At 34.6% G+C, this 24,214-nt stretch overlaps 1 protein-coding gene across 1 annotated transcript in view; it reads left to right on the top strand.

Annotated features, from left to right (window-relative positions):
• LOC150105440 (uncharacterized) overlaps positions 1 to 24,214 on the top strand; it is a 763,287-nt gene that overhangs the window by 637,527 nt on the left and 101,546 nt on the right. Inside the window, exon 12 of the mRNA XM_090394153.1 lies at positions 21,066 to 21,227. Within this exon, the coding sequence (XP_090250279.1) occupies positions 21,066 to 21,227 (162 nt within the window). The remainder of the gene's footprint in view (positions 1 to 21,065; positions 21,228 to 24,214) is intronic.

Genomic DNA, 24,214 nt, shown 5'->3' with positions numbered 1-24,214 from the left:
ACATTGAACAAACAAAGACATATAAGGAGGAGAAGAGGATATCATTAGAAATGATCATTTCAAAGGCTGCAGTGCTCTCCCTCTCGTGGCGGTAACTTAGGAAGATGACGAATTTGAGGGTAGTTAGCACAGCCCTTATCTCACACTACTGATTGGCCGCCTAGTCGACACAGCACTAGTAAACTTCTGCGTTTTGCATACAGATATTAGAGGTTCTAACGAAGTAAATGTTAACTTCTACGACAAGAAGACAAAAAAAAAAATGTTCAACGCTCGTTATTATAGGTGTTCAGAATCTGCATAACTGTATATTGGTAAGAATGTACCTTGCATGCAAATGATTTTTCATTTAGTCGACTTTTTAGTCAGACAAGAACAGCTGCACCTATAAATATACTTTATTATTCCGATATTTTTCGTTGGATATTTCATTATTTTAGATCTTAAATTGGATGTAAGGTCTCGAGTAGTGAAAAAAATTAATTAACACTTAATGTTTGTGGTAGTTAAGGGAATACATTTGGGAATAGGTTGCTCTGAAGACTGAAAAAGTAAGAGAAATTAGAGAGTGATGACAGACTGCCTTTATTATTCTTTTTCACTTATTTTCTTGGATATAGGAATTCGAATAAAAGGGCCTTTCTGAACGAAGTTAAGGAGCTGTTAGTGAACACGAATGTGGAAACAGTTAATATCTTCATGGAACACTTCATGGTATATATACATAGTATATATGCATTTCAGTGGCGGCCGGTGAAAATTTTAAGTGGGGGTACTGCATAAACAAAAAAACAAAAAAAAATCTTTTTTTTCCTAATCAGTAACCAATTCATTAATAAATAAATTTACATATTAAAAATTGCTTTATTAAAAATATTTCACCCTCACCACGAACAAACACCAATAATAAAAGTTTCGTATCTCAGAAATAACGCGCGCATGCATGCAATTTATCTGTAAGCTACACTGCCCAAACGACCAGTGTTGGAATCACTTGTAACCTGCAATGACAAGCGCAAACTAATATCGGCGAGTCTAGATGCAATTAGCCGAACGCAGTAATTCTGACACTGCGTTAGATCGCAGTACATTTGTTTCGTGTAACGATAATTGAAAAAATATTATTCTTTTCATATTTTCAACAGTGACTCGTCATAATTCAGCCTTGTATCTATAATAAATAAATAATTATATGCTATTTTAGCAAAATAAAATAAGATTTACAAAAAATAGTTTCACCCTCACCACGAACATGCACCAATAATAAAAGTTTCGTATCTCACAGAAATAACGCGCGCAAGCATACACTGCCCAAACGAGCAGTGTCGGAATCACTTGTAACGTGCAATGACAAGCGCAAATAGTTTGGCTGCGATTGGTCGATCGTGATAATTCCGACACTATTTGTTTCGTAATCTAAAGCGTTAATCGAACAATTCCAATTATTAACTATTCAATCAATGTAAAAACATAAGCTGTAACCTTTAATATGTTGTATTGCATTTATATAATGTTGTAAGCATTGTTATTATTTATAAACACAAAACAAAATTTAAATTTTTCATTTTTTTCTTTAGGGGTGCGGCAGTGTCGCAGTGCTTATGTACAGGCCGCCGCTGATGCATTTTATCATAAATAATATGAGAATGAGCTAAGCTGTATAGTTCTGAAGTACTGTTTTTGAAAATAACTACTACCACGGCGTTATATTTTTGCTTGCACTTTTAATGTATCCCCCCCCCCCTAAGAATAGTTTAATATATCCTCTCGAGACTGGTTCTGGAAAAAAAAATCATTGCTAACGCAATCAAGGAAAAAATAAAGCTTAAAAATAACCTTATACGATGACGCGTGTCTGAATTTAGATGTAGTAGGAAGAATCTCTAAATGGAAAGAATTGATTTGATTTAAAGAAAATTTTATTTTCAGAACGAGATGATCATGAATAGCATAACTAACTTAAGATGAACATGCCAGCAAAAAATAATAATTGAAGTGCTATTTACTGAACAGCGTGTAATCTCTGGTATAGGTTATATTTTATAAGTTTTGATGATTTTGTTTTGGTAAAGTCATAAAAGTTTAATCTAACAATTAAACTTTTATGACTTCACCAGAGCTGTGCTAATTGAAGTTCATAATAGAATAGCCAATTATATTTGATTGAATAGTTAGTTGTACATTTGGAAAGCTTAACATTTGTGACTTATTGCGAATGATAGGCTTCCGGAGTGAGGATGTAGAGATTCTTTGAGCATGTTTTATATTTTGCATACGGACATTGCTATGTAGTATTCGTGAATCGATCATTGGTGTCACCAGAACATTATTAAAGTTTCAGGGCCTCGCAGGTTTGGCTTTTATTAAAATAATTATTTCTTATCGCCTTCTTGAGACTCTATCTCAAGTGTTATACTCGGTTTAGGCATTAGCGTGGGTGTGACATGTGGATAATGGTTTATTGATCTCCGAAATCATTATTGATTTCACAGATCAATAAATCGTTATTCACGTTTTCACAAGTAGTTAATTACTGAAATACTTGTAAAAAAATGTATGTGTTTACACGCATAACAGACGACCATCCGACAACCAATTATGAAGAACTGAAGCCTAGCTGAATTGATAGCTTTAAGGTCTGGGAGAAAGTTATGATTTGACTCCGCCATGACGTTGTATACTTAAAGGAATGTGATCAGCAGAAAGTACAAAGGTTTAAAAATCATTATTTTCTTCCTACAGAGATTGGAATTGTTGACGTTAACAAGGCCAAGGGATAGATATATTCAATTGTTTTATACGCGACATTACAATGATTCCTATTTAAATGTCATAATCAAAATCATTGGTTTTAAATAATAACTACTGAGAATCAATTACATATATACAAAGAAGAGAAATGATGGAAGTTTAAATTTATTTTAAATTAAATTATTTCAAGTAAACCAGGAGCTATAGTTTCACCGCATTCTAAAGTTGGAAATCGTACTTGTACGACTAAGAACAAATAAACAGAAACATTGAATATAATGCTCATTAATCATTTGAACACAAAATGAACGAATTAAACCTATGGTTATAATCAGATATGTATCCTGAAATTATAGAAAGCAGTTAATTAACATTGAAGCTAAATGTGAAGATACTTGACACTGCAAGCCTTAAATTGCACTTAATACCCGAAATTTCTGGAATCAATGGATATTCATCCCATTGCTCCGACACTAAAACGGAAGTTATAGCGCTGTTTTTTCCCAAAGGAGTTCGTATGCACTTTCATTTTTTCTACCTGAGCTTCTCTTATTTTCTTACCACTATTCACATTTAAGAATTGCGATCCTTCATGTGCTCCGTATATATTTCAGTTTCTGAGCAATATCATTTTAATTTCTTTTGAATCATTAACCCTGTACTTAATTGGATGTTCTTTTTAATTAGATTGCGACAGATCTGCTTGTTCTGCTGTTGGAATAACTTAGGGGTGAAATTTGGATATTTCACCTTGTGTATATCAGTATAAGTATTTGGATACTATCATTAAGATAACTGCTGCTGTCTCTCACGTTTTCTGAGAGACAGCAGCTTCTTTTATTTCTTTAGAGGCAAAACTTTTAATATTCCTTATTCTTCCTTTTCATATTCCTTCTTTCTTGCCTTTGAAATCCATCCTTCTGACTATTGAAGGCTCATTTTATTTATTTATGTTTTTGCATTATTATGTTTTTTTCCCTTAGCATGGTCATCGTTTTTCTTATTGTATTATATCCTCTCCTCCGAATCTCTCTCTCTCCAGTGTTGAAATATTCTGCGCGCCAAATTTCATCCTTTTTTTTTTTTTTTTTTTTTAAAGCGCCAGTATTGGATTTCGCAAGTTCTTTTTTAATGGATTGATCACATTGTTTTCTAAAACCATATCTGTGCGTTGGAATTAGTAAATCGATTTTTATGTTTTATAAAGAGAATGAATTTACATCGCTCTGTCTGTCTGAAAACATTTAATGCCGTATAATTGTAATGATATTTTCTAATTCCTGGAGCATTCCGAAATCAAATCTCAGCAATATCTTTTTTTTTCTTTTTTTTTAAGTAAAAAAAAATGTGAATCATTTTGCTGATAAAGTGAGACTATCAGGAAAACCACATAGATCTCGATTCTTCTTCCCGACAGGGACTATTAGGACAATTGTAACTTTAAAGAAACATAAGTGACTAAGGCACCTTCACGCCTCCTTTGATGTTTCATCATTGATTGGAATATCTTCAGGAGAAGCACAGTGAGAATTCGGAGCTTTCAGTAGAAAACAACATCGTCCGACGAAATATTCTGCATGTATTTAAGTAGATTATTAATTGAATGCGAAGAAAATATGAAACCCTTTAAGTAGTAAATATCGTACAATACGGAAGAAAATATTAAAAAGAATATTTATAAAATAAAGCGTTTAATTTCAGAATTGTAGTATACTCTCGTCCTTTTCTAATCGGTAAAAATCGCATTATTGTATTTTTAACCAAAAAGCATGTCTTACGTAGTGAAAATTATAGAACAGCTTTACAAGGTTACAGAATTCACGATTAGTCAAAGCGTGAATTCCGTAAAGTAAAATATAATAAATAAAATTCTTTTAATGCACGAAGGGGAGAAAGTAGGAGTAGTCACATTGTAATTTTCTTTTAGCATAACTTCAGGATCAGTTATGCTAAAAGTTTTAGAATGAGTCCGCCCACGAAATAGACTCTTTTAAATGCTTGGCTTGTCTTTAGACGGAATTCGCACCCATGGCTCCAACCAAAGACCACATGTCGTCCCGAGCGCACTACTGTGCTGATGCTGTCTACCTATTATAATCCACAGAGTGAGAAAGACATTGATTATTTTGAGATATAACTATTTTAAATTTAGAAAGAGCATTTATTCAATATTTATTTGACCAGTTTTCATTCTTAAACATGTCAATTAATTTATTTTACTTAAGATAAAATGCAGAGCAGAAATGGAAGACAATTGCAATTTGTGTAACATCATTTTAACCCTATTTTTAGCGAGTTATAGTTTGCTTCTCATCAGGGGAAAAATTGGAACACTTCAAAAAGTTCCAGCATATTTTTATGACAATTCCAACCCAGAAGAATCAAAACGGTGATACGTGGGTTTAGGGAGAGATCGTCTGGGAATAGGGTTCCCGCGGGGGAATGAATTTTGCATTATACTTAAATCATCATCGGAGGTCTCCTTAGTTCAGTTGGTTTCGATTGAGTCCCTTGGTTGGAATGATCTGAGTTCGAATCCCATCTCTGACTCGAAGAACCTTCATCGGATTCTCAGTAAAAGATTGGTTTAGCCGGTCTCATACCATGATGGAAGATTAAAAAAAAAACACGGAAACTGGTTTTTCTTTCCTGAAATCAGGTTAAGCCGGCCTCTTGAATACACATATCTACAGACATAGAATACTACTGGACAAGGAAAGCAACGGGATATCCCCCATGTTGTATAATAATTCTCTAGTAAAGTAGCATTGCTAGCCAACCACCATTAGGTTGAGGAGAAACATACAAACCATTTTCCACACATTCAGGCTACGGTAGGATTGTATTTAAATCCACACGGGCCAACAATGTGGTATTTTTGTTTCGGTTTTTGAAGTGCCATATGTTAAGCGCGCCGTTGTTGTTGAACTCTTTGTTTCTTCTTGAAAACAGTAAACTATTTTGCCTTTCTGATTACAGAAGCCTAGTTGTAGAGAACTTAACTCGGATATGAAACAATATTATTTGGAAGAGATTCATGAAATTCTTTGAGTTCTTCTTTAATATATGCTAGATATATGGGGGGGGGGGAAATCAGAAGCAACTTTTAGATGTCGTCTCTTTCTATTTTTATTTTATTTTTTCGGTATTCAGATTTCCTTATTCGATGAATTGAAGGGAAGTATAAATACTTCTTTGACAATGATTGCATAAGTTTAGAACAATTTGAAAATAATTTAGACTTAAACTTGAATTGTGAATGCAATCTATGAATATCTTTTCGCTGTTAACTTACTTTTGCTTTTGTCACTTTATATTTCTGGGCAAGAAGTTTCTCATAACTTCATAAAAACTATATTTGAAGAATAAAGAAGATATCTGGAAAACGTGCATGACGTTTTAATAGAATTTTTTCTATTTAAATTATAAAAGAAATCTAGAGCATCTGCATCTTAAGAAACTCGATTAATGTCTAAAATATTACGCTAGTGTGCATGCAAGATTAATATACAAGTGTACAGCTAATAATTTACGACTGCAGTTTATGAAAAATGAAATGTGCAAATCATTAAAAAACTTCATATCAAGGATGAATGATTTGTCTAGGAAAAGCAATAAACTGTGTTTAATGAGACAAGAATAATGATGAAAATAATTTTCGAGAAGATGTAACAAACTTTAGGAGTGAGAAAGGCGGAAGTTACTTTTTTGCTGATAGATTCCACTTCGAATCAATTTGTCATAAATCTGAAAAACGTAATGGATACATTAGGCAAAATGATAATATTCGAATAAATGCCAGACATTCCATCTGAAAGTCACACAGATATCAGCGACACCCAAAGAGGTCAGAACTAATGGACAAAGTTCTGTTTTTTATAGAACAGTTGCAGAATACAAAAATAGCCATTATAATCAAGAATCCTTATTGAATACATTAAAACATGAAAATTGACCGATCCTCTTTGAATAGTTGAGAGGCAAAAAATAAATTAACCAAAGATTGTGGCAATTTTTAAAATTTAGTTTCTTATAAAAATTTATGATGAGGTCTTTCTATCTAATGTTCCATACAGATTCATTTCATGGATGAAATATATGACTTTTAATGAAGTCTTTGCACCCTCTCTGTTATGTGAATCTTGACGTCATGTGAAATCTTATTTTATTGTTAAGCCTGTCTGATTCGAACTTAAAATTGATTCCAGTATAACGCAAAGAATTACCCGTACTATTCGATCCATACGATAACATTTCCGATTCGATATATACATATAATTAATTAGCTTAAAGTGCGTGCTGTTTACAGCGTTCCTTATTATCTGAATTGATTACCGTAACGAATTTTACTCGCCAACTAACAATCGCCTCTTCGACGCAATACTCGCCTGCCTTTATATATATACAGCGCTGTTGTATTCAAGGTCACCAACGTTATCAATTCTGATAAAACTAGGCCATTTTTAAATGAAACAAAATATGCAAAAATAATAAATATTCGTCGTTTGTACCAGTAGGCAAGCAATGTTTGCCACTAGAAACGTTGACTTATTAACTAGATGGTTATGACTCGAATGAAAGTTTTTTTTTTTCCTTAATCGTACGAATTAATAATCTGAGATAGAATTTATATAATCTGAATTTTTTATCTATCTGGATTGGGAAATTTTATTTGTTGCTCTGAAGATATTTCCAGATCGAAGCAAAAAAAATTCACTCCCAGAAATAATGCTCAAAAAATTATTTAAATAAATAAAATAAGAGTTTTATTTATAGATAAGATGTAGGCAGTGTGTGTGTTTGAGACGGAGCATTATTTTCTGAGAATGAAATTTTTTGCTTCGAAACGGTATAACTCTCAGCGCAAATATATTTCGAAGGAGTTGAATATGTGTAGCTAATGGAAACACAAAGAATAAAAGAATCTCGCGGTGGTCATCTTCATATTTCTTAGGCGCGTATAGTTATTGTTTCATACTGACGTGTTTTTTAATACTCACAGTATTATATTATGTAAGTAAAAAAACAGACTTGCTAGTGTCTGTCTGAGAGAATCCCATATTATCATTAAATTCAGTTGCTTTTCTTAATAGGAAGGGGAAAAAAAACAGAAGAAAAGCTATTTAAATTACGTTGCATATATCGTTGAATATGTCAATAAAATTCATCAAGTGAATCGTGAAAAAAGCGATTCCTTCCCCATTGAATTCAAAGGATTTTGTCTTTATTATTCTGATACGTCTTCATAATGGTTCATCATCGTAAATGACTTACAATATTTCTTGAGATACAGTTCAACGATATAATAGCTTCCTAGACTTAACGAAATAGCCTATCTACCTGTTCCCCCTGCCTGAATCGAATTAGATGTGGATCTGCTTCGATTCTGTTTGCAAGATATTACATAAGTATTTCGGTTCACTTTACATCCTCCCCCCGCTTCCGCCTCAATTTGAAAATTGTATTTTTTAAACATGCAAGTAGTGTTCCAGTTCATTTGTTCTTCCATTTATAAAATTTAATCTTTTAAGCAGTCGGCTCAATAATTTCCCTTGTGGTAGCTTTGATCGGATTATTCTGTCGCTGTAATCACTCAGTGGGAAACAGAGAGACCGTCTCTCATTTGCTTGTCCCCTTTCTGTGTGAAGTTGTTAGGCGAACGTTTAGAACAGTACGATTTTTACGATGCTGTCACGCGCTGAGAAGGGTCTCATCAAGATGTAATAAGCACTAACGAGGTGACAGTGACACCTGTAAGGACTAGCTTCACTTGCGTAACTACTCCCCAGTGGCGTTACCTCGCTAGGTGACATCTGCGCTTTCGACGCAGTTTATGACAGTTCCTGCTAGTTAGGTGGTAAATACTCTGCCGTCAATGGTGTGGACCTCCTGAGATTGGAAGATCGTTGCACTACTTTGTATTCATCGCTGGTCTAATGAGCTGTGAAGCCCATCAAACGGAATTACTACAGCTGAGGGTCGGTCTATCTCAGATTCTGGCTAATGAGAAACTTTACGGTGAGGCCTTAGACTGGGTTCGCCTGGAGCCGTGAAATGAGCCGTTAGTGAGGTCCTTTTGACTCCTTACGTCGACTGTGTCGCGGCTTTCACTAAGTGAGCCAATAAGTGAGCGAAGGGGTGCGGTGACATTCGCTTTCGTCAGCCGAGAAGCAAATGTTTCCGCTTGATTGGTAAATCTAGGAGACCGCCACATAATTTAGAATGAGACTGCTGCGGTCAGCCGACGTTGTTAAATTTTATAGCCCTGCCATGAGATTACCGATGGTCCCCGGGGGAATTTATTGCCTCCAGAGATGGTAATTGGCGTCGTTGTTGATTTGACGTCTAATTAGCACCGCTGACATTACTTGGAAAAAAGTTACGTAAAATAGCATCTTTCTGTTTAGAGAAACTGCACGCATCTTCTTCGCATCAGCAGCACTGCCATACTCATAATGACCAAAAACAGGTCTATTAGTAGAGTATATCGTCGTTACTAAACAGTTTAGATCCTAAGCAGGCAATGTAAAAGATTTATGATATCTTCATATATAACGTTGTTTTTTTTTTTTTGTTGTTGTTGTTTTCTTTCCTCTCATGCGGACATCATTTGGCATCTACACGGTTAATGATAAATATCGCGTTTACATACATGTAGCACTTGATGAGTTGGATATATATATATATATATATATATATATATATATATATATATATATATATATATATATATATATATATATATCATTACAGTGCAGTTGATTCATAAGATGAAAGCAAAACGTTTCAAGTTCGTAGTCGTTTTATTTGATGTTTTTTTTCTCAGTTTTCTTTGAACATCCTTATCGTTTCCAAATCAATTTGTATTAAAACTTAAAATAAACGATTTTTTTTTTCATAATCTGCACATTGTATGTTATAAATCCTCATTCGGAAAATAAATTAATTTTGTTATTGCTCATATTGTATGCGTTCTGCAATTGTTTCATAGAAGATTTAAGTAAGTGAAACTTTTTAAAAAAATCAAAATTAAGAAGCATGTAAAACATTTCTTGTTGCTTTTAGATACATGATGGATTTTGGGTCATTTTTATTCAGCATTTAACAAGAGGGACGAAACGTACTACAAGAATTGCTTCCCCCCCCACCCACTCTTCCACAAATATCCTGCAATTTCCCATATTGTTGAAAAGAACACGTACCCAATTTTTTTCCAGTCATTGAATATTTCCCTTCATCTTCAGCTGCAAAAATGACAATCATGTCTTATGAGAAAGCGTTGCCAATAATGTCCATAAGAATCTTACATTTCACGTGATGTTTACTCATACACTTTCATACAGTTGGCAGTGCTCACATCAAGTATCTCGTTGGGATTCCTCTGAAACGAAAATACTCTCGCGCATTTATGTACACATTTTTTGTGTGTGTTCGTGTTTGTATGTACAGTTTTACTCAAAATTGTTTATATTTTACAGTTGGTAAGCAAACTTGCTAACAGTTCTAATCAAGATTGCAGGTAAAAGCATTGTATTTATTACACTCAATAACAAACGTTCATCTAACGGAATATAAAACAAAAACTCATGTTGAAAAACTCACAATTTTTGAAAAGTGATACTGTATGCCGTAGTAGTCACCCGGTAGTAGTCAGCTCTGCCCCGGGGCAGAGCTGACTACTACCGAGTGCGTCCCCAGGTGGCGGATCGGGGTACAGTCTTCAGATATGGAGGTAAGCTGCGATATAAGCAGAGCAATCTGGCGAATAAGCAGCCGTGGACCAACAGCGACTGAGCTATCAGGGCGTGGGGGAGCAGAAGTGGCAACTCTGTCTCACTTAAAACCTCACAAAGCCCAATGACAACTCGGTGACATGGCGAGTAGTGCCGCCATTAAATAAGTACCTGCTGGGGTCACCGCCCCTGACATTGGGAAGCAGCATTGTCAGTACTGACACAAGGTTGAAGCCAAATGATGACGGAAAAGCTTGTGATCAGAGATTTGCAGATGGCAATATGATTATATTGTGTACGTCTGTAATACTGCGGAGCAGAAAGCAAACGGAGAAACTACTGCTCTACCTTATCTCCAGAACAACCACCATGGCGAGCAAACCCTTACAATTGGCCCCAAGTTCCCGGCGTCCCTTAAATGGGACAGGGGTGCGAAGAATCTCCGGGCTCAAAATGGTGTCCACTTTTAAAATTGCAACTTGGAATGTCAGAACTCTGTATGAAGCTGGCAAATTAAGAAATGCCACAAGAGAAATGAAGAGGCTGGGCATCCGGATTTTGGGAATTTGCGAGACCAGATGGCCAGGATCTAGAAAGTGTCAACAAGATAATATGACAATGTATTACTCTGGGAATGATGAGAACAAACATCGACATGGTGTAGCTGTAATAGTAGATGAAGAAATCAATAAATCAGTAATAAATTGGATTCCATTTTCTGAAAGGATAATGCTGTTACAACTTAAGGGAAACCCCGTTAACATAAATATCATCCAAGCTTATGCACCCACAGCTGACAAAAGTGAAGAAGATGTTGAAGAGTTTTATGAACACCTAAAAGAGATTAAAAACCTAACAAAGAAACATGATATAAACATAGTGATGGGTGACTTCAATGCAAAAGTGGGAAGAGGGGGTGATGGAGAAATTGTTGGCGAACATGGCTTAGGCACCAGAAATGACAGAGGAGATCGCCTAGTCCAATTCTGTCAGGAAGAAGATCTAACAATAGCAAATACCTGGTTTAAACTTCCACCAAGAAGACTGTACACTTGGAAATCGCCTCAAGATAACCAACATAATATTGTCAGAAATCAAATTGATTATATACTGATAAATAAAAGATTCCACAGTAGTATAAAGAGTGCAAAGACTTATCCTGGAGCAGATATCTCATCAGACCACAATCCCATAGTTGCAGAAGTACGTCTTAGATTAAAATCAGCTAAAAAATCACAAAAGAAGAAAAAGAAAATTGATGTAGAAAAACTGAAAGACCCGAACATAAATAAAAGTGCCAAGACACAGCTTAACCTGCGATTACAACAGATTAACATAGAAGAAAATAAAAGTGTGGAATCTCTTTGGAATAGCTTAAAGAATGCCATCGTAACAACAAGTATTGAAGAAGTAGGTTATGTGAATAATATAAAACAACAGGAATGGATGACAGATGAGATTCTTTCTCTTATTGATACAAGAAGAATGTATAAAAACAAAGACCTAGCCAGGTATACAGAAACACATAACATCATCAAGAAAAAAATAAAAGAAGCCAAGGAAAATTGGATGAAAAATTTATGTACTGAAATTGAACTGCTTCAGAAACAACATGATAATTTCAATCTGTATAAGAAAATCAACGAAATTTCCAGAAAACTGAGGAAAAAGCAAATAGTGTCTCTAAGAGACGAAAATGGAAAAATAGTTCTAGAAGAAGAGAATAAAGCACAGATTTGGATAAAATATGTAACAGAACTTTTCAATGATACTAGACAGAAGCCTATAAATATAAAAGATAACATTCAAGGACCAGCAATCATGAAATGCGAAATAGAGAATGCTATACAAACAAGTAAAACAGGAAAAGCCAGTGGACCAAATGGTGTGCAAACAGAATTTTTAAAATTAATCGAACCAGATAACATCAAACTTCTTGAAAAACTATTTAATAAAATATATGAAAGTGATGAATTTCCATCAGATTGGCTCAAATCTACATTTATCACTATCCCATAGAAACCCAAAGCGAATTCCTGTGGTGACTTCAGACTTATTAGTCTAATGAGCCAAACATTAAAAATATTTTTGAAAGTAATTCAGAATCGCATTTATAGAAAAAGTGAAGAAACTCTAAGTGAAACACAATTCGGCTTTCGGAATGGTTTTGGTAGTAGAGAGGCCCTTTTCTGTACCCAAATATTGATACAAAAATGCATAGAAAAACAGAAATCTGTCTTTATGTGTTTCATAGATTTTGAAAAAGCATTCGACAAAGTCAGACACACTAACTTAATAGAAGTCCTTCAACAAACAAGGCTAGACGAACAAGACATAAGACTAATAACAAATCTGTATTGGAATCAGTCAGCTACCGTTCAATTAGACAACATTACCACCAGTGATATTAACATCAAAAGAGGAGTGAGACAAGGATGTGTGCTCTCACCACTCCTGTTCAACATATATACAGAGGTAATCTTTAAAAAAGCATTGGAAGAATGTCCAGAGGGCATCACAATAAATGGAAAGATTGTTAACAACTTACGATATGCAGATGACACTGTGCTAATTGCAGATAACATTATGGATCTCCAAAAACTCGTTGACAGAGTATACATAGAAAGCCAAAGAATGGGAATAAATATAAACATCAACAAGACAAAATACATGATCATCAGCAAACATCCAGCCTCATCAATGAAACTGACACTCAATGGGAAAAATATTGATCAAGTGTCAAGATATAAATATCTTGGTTGCTGGCTTAATGAACGGTGGGATCCAGAAATAGATATAAAGACAAGGATTGAAGTTGCACGGCAGTCCTTCATGAAAATGAGAACACTATTCTGCAATAAAGACCTAAACATGGAAGTCAGATGCCGAATGCTGAAATGTTACGTGTGGTCTATTCTGCTCTATGGAGTTGAAACATGGACATTGAAGGCGACAACCATCAAGAAAATCGAAGCCTTTGAGATGTGGCTATACAGAAGAATGCTAAAGATATCATGGACAGAAAAAATTACCAATGAAGATGTCTTAAAATCCATTGGCAAAGCTAAACATCTTGTACAAATAATCAAGAAACGAAAAACATCATATCTTGGACAAATCATGAGAAACAGCAAATACCAACTTCTACAAACTATTTTGGTAGGAAGAATTGATGGCAAAGGAACTAGAGGAAGAAAAAGAATATCATGGTTTGACAACATCAAGACGTGGACAGGAAAGAGCAGCACAACTGCTCAGATTAGCACAAGAGCGCAGTTTGTTCGCCAAGATGGTCGCTGACCTTCGATAGAAGATAGCACAATAAGAAGAAAGAAGATACTGTATATTTATACTATATCTTGTTTCCTTTTCAAAATGATGTACTAAACCTCTCTGTCTCATCAATGCTTATGTCATTTATTATTGTTATTCATCCACCCTTGCGTTTATCTAGTGGAAATTATTTTTCCATATCGTTTCTTTATAACAGAATATGTTTTGATTGAAACCGTCTGTTGATTTAAAGTAGTAATATCAGTAGACGATTTCAATCAAGACTGAAACAATATATATCCTGTTATAAAGAAACGAAACGCCTAGGAACGATATGGAGAAATAATTTCCACTAGATAAACGCAAGGGCGGAAGGTCATCTCATTAAAATTCTTCTATTAAAACAGCATTAGCGCTTAAATCCAAGAAAACTCGAACAGCGCATTTTTCCACCACCCACTCTAAGCGCTACATCATTGACGTGTCAACGTACTTTGCTTTTAAACAAACCAAGTTGCTTTTTTCCTTCTCTCTCTCTCTCTCTCTCTTTCTCTCTCTCTCTGTGTGTGTGTGTGTGTGTGTGTGTGTGTGTGTGTGTGTGTGTGTGTGTGTGTGTGTGTTCGATCTTCTTGTGAAACCAGTTTTGGAGAAAATTCTTTTTTCAGCAGATGTTAACAATCTCCCACCGCATCTTTTCTCATCCATCATCCTCACGGCTTCGCCCGACGATGGAGCAGGTATACGAAAAACACTACTGGATATCACACTCCCAGGTGTTTTTTTTTCTCCTTTTGTTTTTTTATGCAATGCTTAAGTCTTCTTACAGAAATAATAGGCCGTCGTCATATAACTCAAGCACCTTCCCATGTAGCTTAATATTAAAAATCGATTTCATGTTTCTTGCAATTTTAGTTTAACAAAACATGGTTATAATGTCCTGACTAAACATTTTTATTTCGTTTTCATCCTTTATTTTCATTTAGCTGTTTGTGCTCGGTGCACACATTTGAAATTGATAATTTGGCATGGATTATTTAATGTTTTTCTTAACCACGTTGTTATTTTGGAATGTTAGAGATATTTTTAAAGAAAACTGTATTGCTTTATTTTACACAGCAGTAAATATGCACACTGTAATTAACTTTCAGTCATATCGTAATATCTTAGACTAGTTTTGAGTTAATAGGTCAAAAGCAACTTTGAAAAATAAGAAACAGGAGATACATAAACTTACATCAGTTAACTTCCGTAGCAACAAACAAAAATAAAATCCAAACTCTTGCACAGGCTACAGTCAATAGCACTTGTGGTCAACTATATTTCAGAAATAATATAATGATTCGGATCACGTAGGTTGCACCGTGCGACGTGAGGTTCTTTGTATAACAGGTATACCACCAAGAGCTCTGTTCCGCTTTCTTTTCCCAGAGACACTTGCCTAAGAAGATGAGCATAAACTAGTAATAATGAGCCGTTCGAAAGCAGATTTCGTGTGTGTGTGTGTAAATTTCCTGTTTCGATTGTAATTAACTTTCAATCATATCATGATATCTTAGACCAATTTTGAGTTAATAGGCCAAAAGCAACTTTGAAAAATAAGAAAGAGAGGCTACTTTAAGTGAAATCTGCATTTCCAATACACTAAAAACTGCGTCCGTGCAAAATTTCACCCGTCGCTTCCCTCGAAGCGAACTAGCTAGTCACTATTAATACTGTGTGCATACATTGCAATAGGATATTTATAATTTCTGTGAAAAACAGTAGACAGTAATTCTCTGGGAGAAATTCATTTACTCCATTGCACCGTTTTGTTGCTCCTCTTCAGTTCATAGGTTTTCTTGTTTGTTTTTTTATAACAAAATAGGTGATTTTTTTTTGCCTTAGATGAATAACTTATTGAATCTAAAGTCTAAAAATTCTTCATCTTAAGAGTATTAATTTTGAATTTTGAGCAGCATACGTTTGTGCATTATTATTTTATTTATTTATTAGCCAAAAGCTTCTTAACTTACATTTAAAAGGAATCAGAAAGCATACAAACTAAATTTAGTCATTGATGGAAGTTTTTTCACTTGGCTATAGTACCAATTACATATTTGGCTTAATCCTTTATCCAAGTGTAAGCAAACAAAGTTTATGCCTGAAGTACTTTCAGGACTGTGGCAAAGGTGGTATAAATTCTAATCATTTGCCTTAGTATCCCATAATGCAAAGCACATCTCCTTGCGGACATATATAATACTGTGCATTAAGGGAAGGGCCACTACCCAGAACCAGTTTCAACTGTTATTGAGGTCTCGTCAGTGGGAGCTAGACCCAGAGGTGGTGATACTGAGGTGGAAGTAATGTAGAAGTCATATTTCCATATACGAGTTGCCAAAAAGTGTCAACACCTTTTTATTAAACTTCTCTGGATTAGAGATAGTTGATGGACGTTTTTTCACTTGGCTATAGTACCAATTACATATTTGGTTTAATCCTTTATCCAAGTGTAAGCAAACAAAGTTTGCGCCTGAAGTATTTTAAGGAAAGGGGCAACTCGTGGCAAAGGTTGTATAAGTTCTCATCACTTGCCTTAGTAGTCATTGCTGAAATTCAGCTCGCTTATGCACACCTACTTGTTACAAAATGAAATTATTCTCAGGTTATCGAAATCATAATTATCATTACATTGACAGTTTATTGTCATAATATTTCTATTATTTATTTTTGAGATTAAACATTTTTAACAGTGCTGTCTCTCGACTGATTCTGACAAGAAAAGATTGTATTCTCCATGTGTCTTCATTGTTTGATTTTAGAATTTCCCCCTGTAATATACTACACTGAAGATGGTTCATAAATAATTGTACCGAAATATCTCTGTTATGATTAACTTTGGTCATTAAATGTTTTACTGTGATCAAATGTTAATCATTTCAATTAAACATCGCAATTATTATACGTGTCAATTGAATTGTTTCAATATTTTTTCAATTTAAAAAAAAAACAAAAAAACATTTGATTTCGACTAGGAACTTATCGCATTATTTTATTTTTCAGTGGTTCTAACCTATGAAAAATAAAATTCTCAATATGGATTTGCAGTTTTTTTTACTGTGCTAACATAATCTTGTTAAAGTGGGTACTGTCGGTAAATATTCTGCATGACGTGACTTATCTGCTCCTGTTGGAGCTTCTTTCATTATTTGCAAATTTTGATGCACGTAAGTCACAAAAGTAAAAATCTAAAATTGAAAGCCTTCTGCTTTTGTTTTGGGCAGTGGGTGTTAGTTGCTTCTTGTAAAATACTTTTTTTTTTTGTTTCAGTTCATAATAGAAAAAGTTCCTCGCTTTTCAACATATTTGACTAGATTTTGCATTAGTATGCTTTGTTTTGATCATTCCAGAATTATGTTCCTTACCATAGTGATTTCTTTGCTCATATTTTTGTTGTATCTTCTAGTGTTCTATTTTTAGTCATATTGAACATTGGAAAATTGATTATTATGAAGATACAGTTTTCTTTTGGGTTTGCAATGTTTCGTCACAACTAACAAGAAGTTTTCAGATGTTTAACAGACTCATTCAATGACTTTTCGTATTTGTCCAATCTTCTTCTTCTTCTTGGTTCTCCAATTACTTCTCAGCATTTCTTTCTTGCATGTTTGCCATAGCTGTCATGTTTTATATATAAACACGTTTATGAATACCACAGCAGTTGCCCCTAAACCACCCCAGCATTAATGCACACACACACACGTGTGTGTGTGTGTGTGTGCATTAATGCTGTGGGTGGCTAGAGGCGAAAGAGACAGAAGGGAATGTATTGATGTTCTTTTTGAGCAATTAGAGGCCTAGTCTTTGTCTGACACTACTTAGAAACAGAGAATATAAGTAGGTGGAATGTAAAGAGGAGGAGGAACTGGTTCGCTGGTAGATGTCGAGTAACTGCTGCTAGTGCTTTCCTTTCTCTGAATAGACTTAAAAGAAATGACATGAAAATCAGCGTTTGGCATGCTGATTCCAAAAACAAACAAACAAAAAAACTTGAGGTTTGAAATGTTTGAGCACTACAAAATTTGTCAAATAAGTACGAGGAATGGACTATCTACATCAAAATTTTAAATAGAATTTCAGGTCATCTGTTTATTGAGGAACAGAGGAAAGGAGCCTGAAATTCCTATATTGGTAGGTAAATCTGAAGAAAGAAAAACATCCGTCATGACACGCAGTGAATGATGATTAGTGGCCAGCACTTACGATGTGGAAAGTGAACGATATGACTGCATTTTTAATTTATTTTTATTATTATTATTTTTTTTTTAATTTTAAGTAAGCGTCTATGCAGACTCATTAAGACCGGCTACCTAAATTTCTCCAGCCCTTTTGATGACGAGTGATGCTAATTTGAAGATCTGTTGGGCATCTAGAGTGTTGTTAATTAATGACTATACTGCAAAATCCACACTAGTGGGCCTCCACCGAATAAATCGAGTGTCAGTGATCTTCATTAGGATAGAAGTGTGTTGATAACGATAATCGGGTCCATAATTTGATGACAAAGTTTCCCTTTTTATTCATATTCCCCCTTGGAATGGTGTGAATGTAGACTTGCTTTCATGATGTAGAGATGATGCAATTGATTACGAAGGAATGTAGGAAAGATATTGAAAGAGTTAGTCCGAAGCACAACACTAAATACGATTGTGGGAAGGGGTAATTTTACCCCTTCCCACTGTGGGAAGGGGTAATTTTACCCCTTCCCACAGGACCTGATTATTCTCCCACTTTGAAATGGTGTGAATATAATTTGAATTCACGATGTACATTGATATTAGTTAACATCAACCGATATTAACTCTACATCGAGTTAATTTGGAACACAACGTTGAATAAGATTGAGGAAGGGGGGACGAAAAAATGATAAATACCAAAAATATTGCTTTCGATGACTGTAACTGATGATTCTTCTAGTGTAAAATCATATTTTTTTTACATTCCATGTAAGTTATAGAAAACTTACCAGAGTAGAGTATAAATCTCTCTCTCTCTCTCTTCCTGAAGAATTAGCCAGTCTCATAGGGAAGGTGAAGGATTTTTCTCCCACAAAAACAGGCAAACACACACACACACACACACACACACACACACACACACACACACACACACACACACACACACACACACACACACACACACACACACACACACAGAGAGAGAGAGAGAGAGAGAGAGAGAGAGAAGCACGCACGCCACTCACACCTATAGCGAATATACATAATATGCACTGCCCCCATGCTTTAGTTGCTTCGGCTATAACTCCAAATATTCCGATAGTCTCTCTCTCTCTCTCTCTCACACACTTCTTAATAAATTAATGTATTTTAGTATATATTAAAAAGGATTAATATTTAAAAACCAGGAATTAGTAACACAAATTAGGAATATGAATTACAAAATATCATTATTATTATTACGTGACATCTCCTGGGAGGGCCACCACTCTACTTCTAAATACATCTCATCCTCTCTACTACTACTCAATTCTCCAACTACGACACTACAACCATCAACGCCATCTATCTCCCATCAATATATATATATTATAAATATTATAAATATATTTATATATTTAAATATGTATATAAATATTTAAATATATATATATATATATATATATATATATATATATATATATATATATATATATTATAAATAGATTAATATTTGAGCCTATTTTTCATTGCGATTTTTGAAATCATAGTGTCCTTCAGTAACAAATTCACTCCCAGTGTTGGGACTCGATTAAAAAAAAAAAAATTGAAATTGCTCTAAATGTTTAAAATAGCACATGCAACATATTTTATTAATGTCGTATTTGCTATTTTAAATATTTAAAAAAAAAAAAAAAACTAAAGTCAATGGTTTATACACTATATTTCTGAAATTTCTGAAATACGCTTTGTTATGTTGTATTAAGTGGTTCATATTTATAAAACTATGATGTGCATTAGTTTTATTGTACAAAACGAACATCCGCATTAAATATATTTATAGTTTGCATTTAGGATACTTATCTTTTTCATATGGAAATACTGCCATTGCTTTCGCTTCTCTGGCTGGTCGGTCTGTCCATCCATCCCACTTTCCTGTGCGATCAACTATTATAATTACAATTATTATAAACTATAATAATTACACGGTATAAATAGGAACCGCTAAAATGAATCCAGTTTCATTAATTATCATTCTTTTGCCACTTTACTGACTCATGAAGACAACGTGATAGTCATTTCACTTTGAAACGGCTTTGGTCGAAGCCTTCATTGCTACTCCAAAACAAACTTAAGGGACGGAGATCATTCTAATAGCCATAATGTACTGACTAGTTGTTGCCATCATAATTTTTATCAAAGCAAGCTAAATCGTCAAAGTATCAGGTGCACGTCACGTAACTCCGCCTACCTCATTTTGGGAACACTGAAACGATGACGACTGACTGGAATTTAGCTTTTCTCAATTAAGATGAGTGTATATGCATCCTAAATAAAAAGTAAGAACGTCATATAAACTTCAAGAGCCTCCATAGTTCACTCGGTAACAACAGCGCCCTTTGGTTTGCAAGACGCAGACTCTATCTGTAAAGGTTGCGATGAACTTTTATGAGAGCATTTCAATTGACGGCGAGTTAGCCAGTCTTATATATATATGGAGGTGACAGACTTTGTTGTTTGTTTGTTTGTTTACTTTTGTTCCTGTAGCTCGGATTTTTTCAGCCTTCAATAGGTAAACGATCCAGAAAAGACAGACAGTTGATAGATTGGTTAGGTGGGATTAATGTTCCAATCACAGCCTTTAATTAGTTCTGTGAAGCCTGAAAGACTTATTATTTGGCCGTAATAAGTCTTTCAGGCCAACACGTTAAGGATCATACTTCAGAATCCTGGAAGCAGTACGTGAAAATGAATAAAACAAGAAGAAAGTGTGTGGATAGAGCAGTTGCTGCAAATAAGAATAAAATATATAAAAAGTAAATTTATAATGAAATGTTTTGTTTTGCATCTCCGAATACATTTCCTGCAATGAAATCATATACTATTTCAGGTAATGATGCTCTCTCTCTCTCTCTCTCTCTCTCACTCACACATATTGAACTTAGAACAACTTTCTTTTTTTTTTTTTTTTTTTTTTTGGTTGCATATGTACTAGATTTTCGTATTCCAAAAGCTCGCCTTTAGAACGCAAGCTTTAATTTTGCCGCTTTTGTAAATATTTTGACTTGACTCAGTAACATCATTTATTCGAAACCAACAATCTTCTTTACAGTTGGACTTACGTATTTGGATTGCCTGGATTCGTTGTGATCAATGCGTCGCTTTCTATTTCATCGCCTCATCACCAGACCATCTCTTTCTTCTCAGCCATATCGGTCGAAACATCTCTAGAAGAGGCATCAATCGCAGGACCGAAAACAGTGGCTGTAACTGGGTAAGTAAAGTTTTATGACCTAAATGATTATTGTTTCCCCATTTGTGGTATGCAACTATTTCACTCAGGTAATATTTGCTATCATATTTACTAGCCGACCTGGTTGGCCATGTGATTAGCGAAACCGCTCTTCCAACTAACAGGTCACAGACTCGAATTCTGCCATACGCATGGATGTTTGTGATTGTCTTTAGGTGGGCGATTAGGATTATATTATTGGTGGCCGGAAGTAGCTTGAAAAAGTTCCGTGTTTGATCTCAAGAGCAGGGTTTCCGGACTATGTAAAATTAAATAAAAAAATATAAAATTTATAAGTAAAAAATTTATAAAAAAAAAAACTACCACTCTACAAACGTAATATAGGTTTACTAATAACCTTTCTTAGATGTGAACCACATAAAAATATGATATTTCAGCAAGATGACAACTGGATCCTATATTTTGATATCGTTTGTCTTTTTGTAGATTTCTTTCTTCACCTTTGTAAAAGTCTTGTACGAATGAGACATAGTTTTCACATCCTGCGAAACAGGCAAACCAGCCAGAAGAAACATTCACGATTAACAGGCATTGATAGCCTCACTTGCTTTGGCAGTAACTCCATATAGTCTAATAGCTCACTTATTCGTAGAAGACTTGGTTGATATTATTTTGAACAATGGTATTTTTTTTTTTTTTTTTAAATGTGAAATCCACCCAAAAAAGATTGTAAATCTACCCATTTTTGATACTTTACTAGCCTGGATGGGGCCACAAGATTGGATAATCTCGGAACCCTGCTGAAGAGATCAAACATGATACGGTACACGTCAGGTCATTTCAGGAGGCAGGGTGGCTGTGATCTCTCATCGTGTGCTGAAAAATCGTCTATCACCTGAGTTGCTTTTGTTTAACCATCTAAATTCATATATTTCAAAATTATCGACTTTGAAATGCGTAATAAGTATCCATTACACATACTGGGATGCAACACACCCTTTTGCTCGCTATCACTCTCCAACCTCCGTGCTCTAGAGAGCTCGACCTTCGTTACGCTCTGCGTCTCGCTTCCGTTTAGATTTTTAGTTTTTCTCATCCTTGCTCGTGTTCTGCGATGCAAATTTGGTATTATTAATGAAGCTTTTATGTTTTATGATATATAACGTCCTCGAAATTCAGTTAGTGGCAACGACATACTTCGGTTAAGAGGATTGGTTTCGAACCCTGTCTAGGGTAGAGCCTTTATAAGAACTTGCAATTGAAGACGAGTTAACCTGTATCAAACGGAACCGAAGAATATTTTCCTCCTGCGAAACAAGCAATTCGCCAGAAAACACACACACACACACACACACACACACACACACACACACACACACACACACACACACACACACACACACACACACGCACACACACACGTCCCTGGATCGGGAGAGATATTTTGGTTGGTTCTAAGAAAAGAATTTAAAAATTGCGTTTGTAAAGTGAGATATTGGCAATAAAATGAGCACAGCGAATAATATATTGTGAACCGAGTATTGTTTGTTTGATGATTTCTGGCGAATGGCGACCAAGTTTAAAACGAGTACAATAAATACGATAAATACAATGAGTGATTCTAAATTGGATTGGCTTAATATTTCAAATGAGATGCTGTATGAATACCCATGTTTTTTGTTTTTTTCGTTGTTGTTTTTGTTTTGCTAAAGGCTACTAAATAATCGGGTATCTGTCTGTCTAATATTTTAGTGTTTAGTAGAAAAGAAATGCTAATTTTGTTTCGCATAGTTTCCGCTGTCGAACTGCAATAGAAGTTTTGGTTTATATGAGCAAAGATCTGCTCATTTATGATGAACTACCGAAGCAAAGGAATTATAAAACCTTCCACTAATATTAATGTAATAAAAATAGGCTTTCATTATTCTCTTGAGTGTTAGTGTTCTTGTCCATCTCCTGTGTGGGATAAATATATATATATATATATATATATATATATATTTATAAAAAAATTCTATAAAAATTGTGGTAAGTCTAACACTAGGATTAAAAAAAGATGTGGATCACGTTTATCAAATAAAATGGAGTGATACCAATATCTAAGAATGCAACACATTACAAAAGAATCGCTGACATTTCACCACGATCACTAGCAGATAAAAATACTTGCATAACATAGCCTTATACTAATCTCAGCGAACATCTCACGTAATAACCTACAGACTGAACTGTAACTAGTACCATAAAGATGTACCAAAGCGATTAAATAGAGTATGCTGTACACGACTATCGCTAGTCTTAGCGTGTAAACTTCAATTGCCGTATTTGATAAAATTTACGTATCATTTTGACATTTAAAAAAAGTTTCCAGTACTCTGGTAACTAAAGCATCAAATTTTCTGTGTTCGACTCAGCCTTGTCATTAAAAGGTTAAGGTCCACTGAACTAGAAGATGGAAATAACGAGCAGAGACATTTATACCTTCGCCTTACGTACATTCTATTCTGTAGTTCCAAATTAATCGTCAGATCAGCAAATATTAGGTAGGCAATATTTCCTTTCTGGGACACGTTTAGTGTATTAAGTCTGTAAATGTGTGTTTTGCACAGACTGATTTTCGGGTGAAGAATCCTATTAACAAAGCCTCTCCCGAAAAAGACTTGCCACTCTGACTGACTTATTAGAATTCTAAAGTTCCGAGAAAACTTGTTCCTTAGAGTTCCTTACAGAACTTGTATTGGATGTAGTTTATGAAAAGAGTTTCAATGAATGGGGAAAATACAAATTTTTTATTAAACTGATTTATATCTAGAACAGTTATATTACTTTCTTATTTGTAATATTATGCATCATATGCTTTCTTAATTAAAATATTTTAACGTAACTGGCCTTGGCACGTCAGCGTCAAATAAACACGTTCGAACACTTTTCTTTCGTGATTCGCTCGTTGGAATTCTCATCATTATGCTTATTTTACTTGCGGTTGCTGTTCTTCTTAGCTTCTTTTC

This window comes from Typopeltis vanoorti, chromosome 6, assembly GCF_054136105.1.
Source record: "Typopeltis vanoorti isolate ZY-2024b chromosome 6, IOZ_Tvanoo_1.0, whole genome shotgun sequence".
NCBI classification, from domain to species: Eukaryota; Metazoa; Arthropoda; class Arachnida; order Uropygi; family Thelyphonidae; genus Typopeltis; species Typopeltis vanoorti.
The sequence above is the reverse complement of the archived record's forward strand: the minus strand, read 5'-3'. Positions and strand labels throughout refer to the sequence as shown.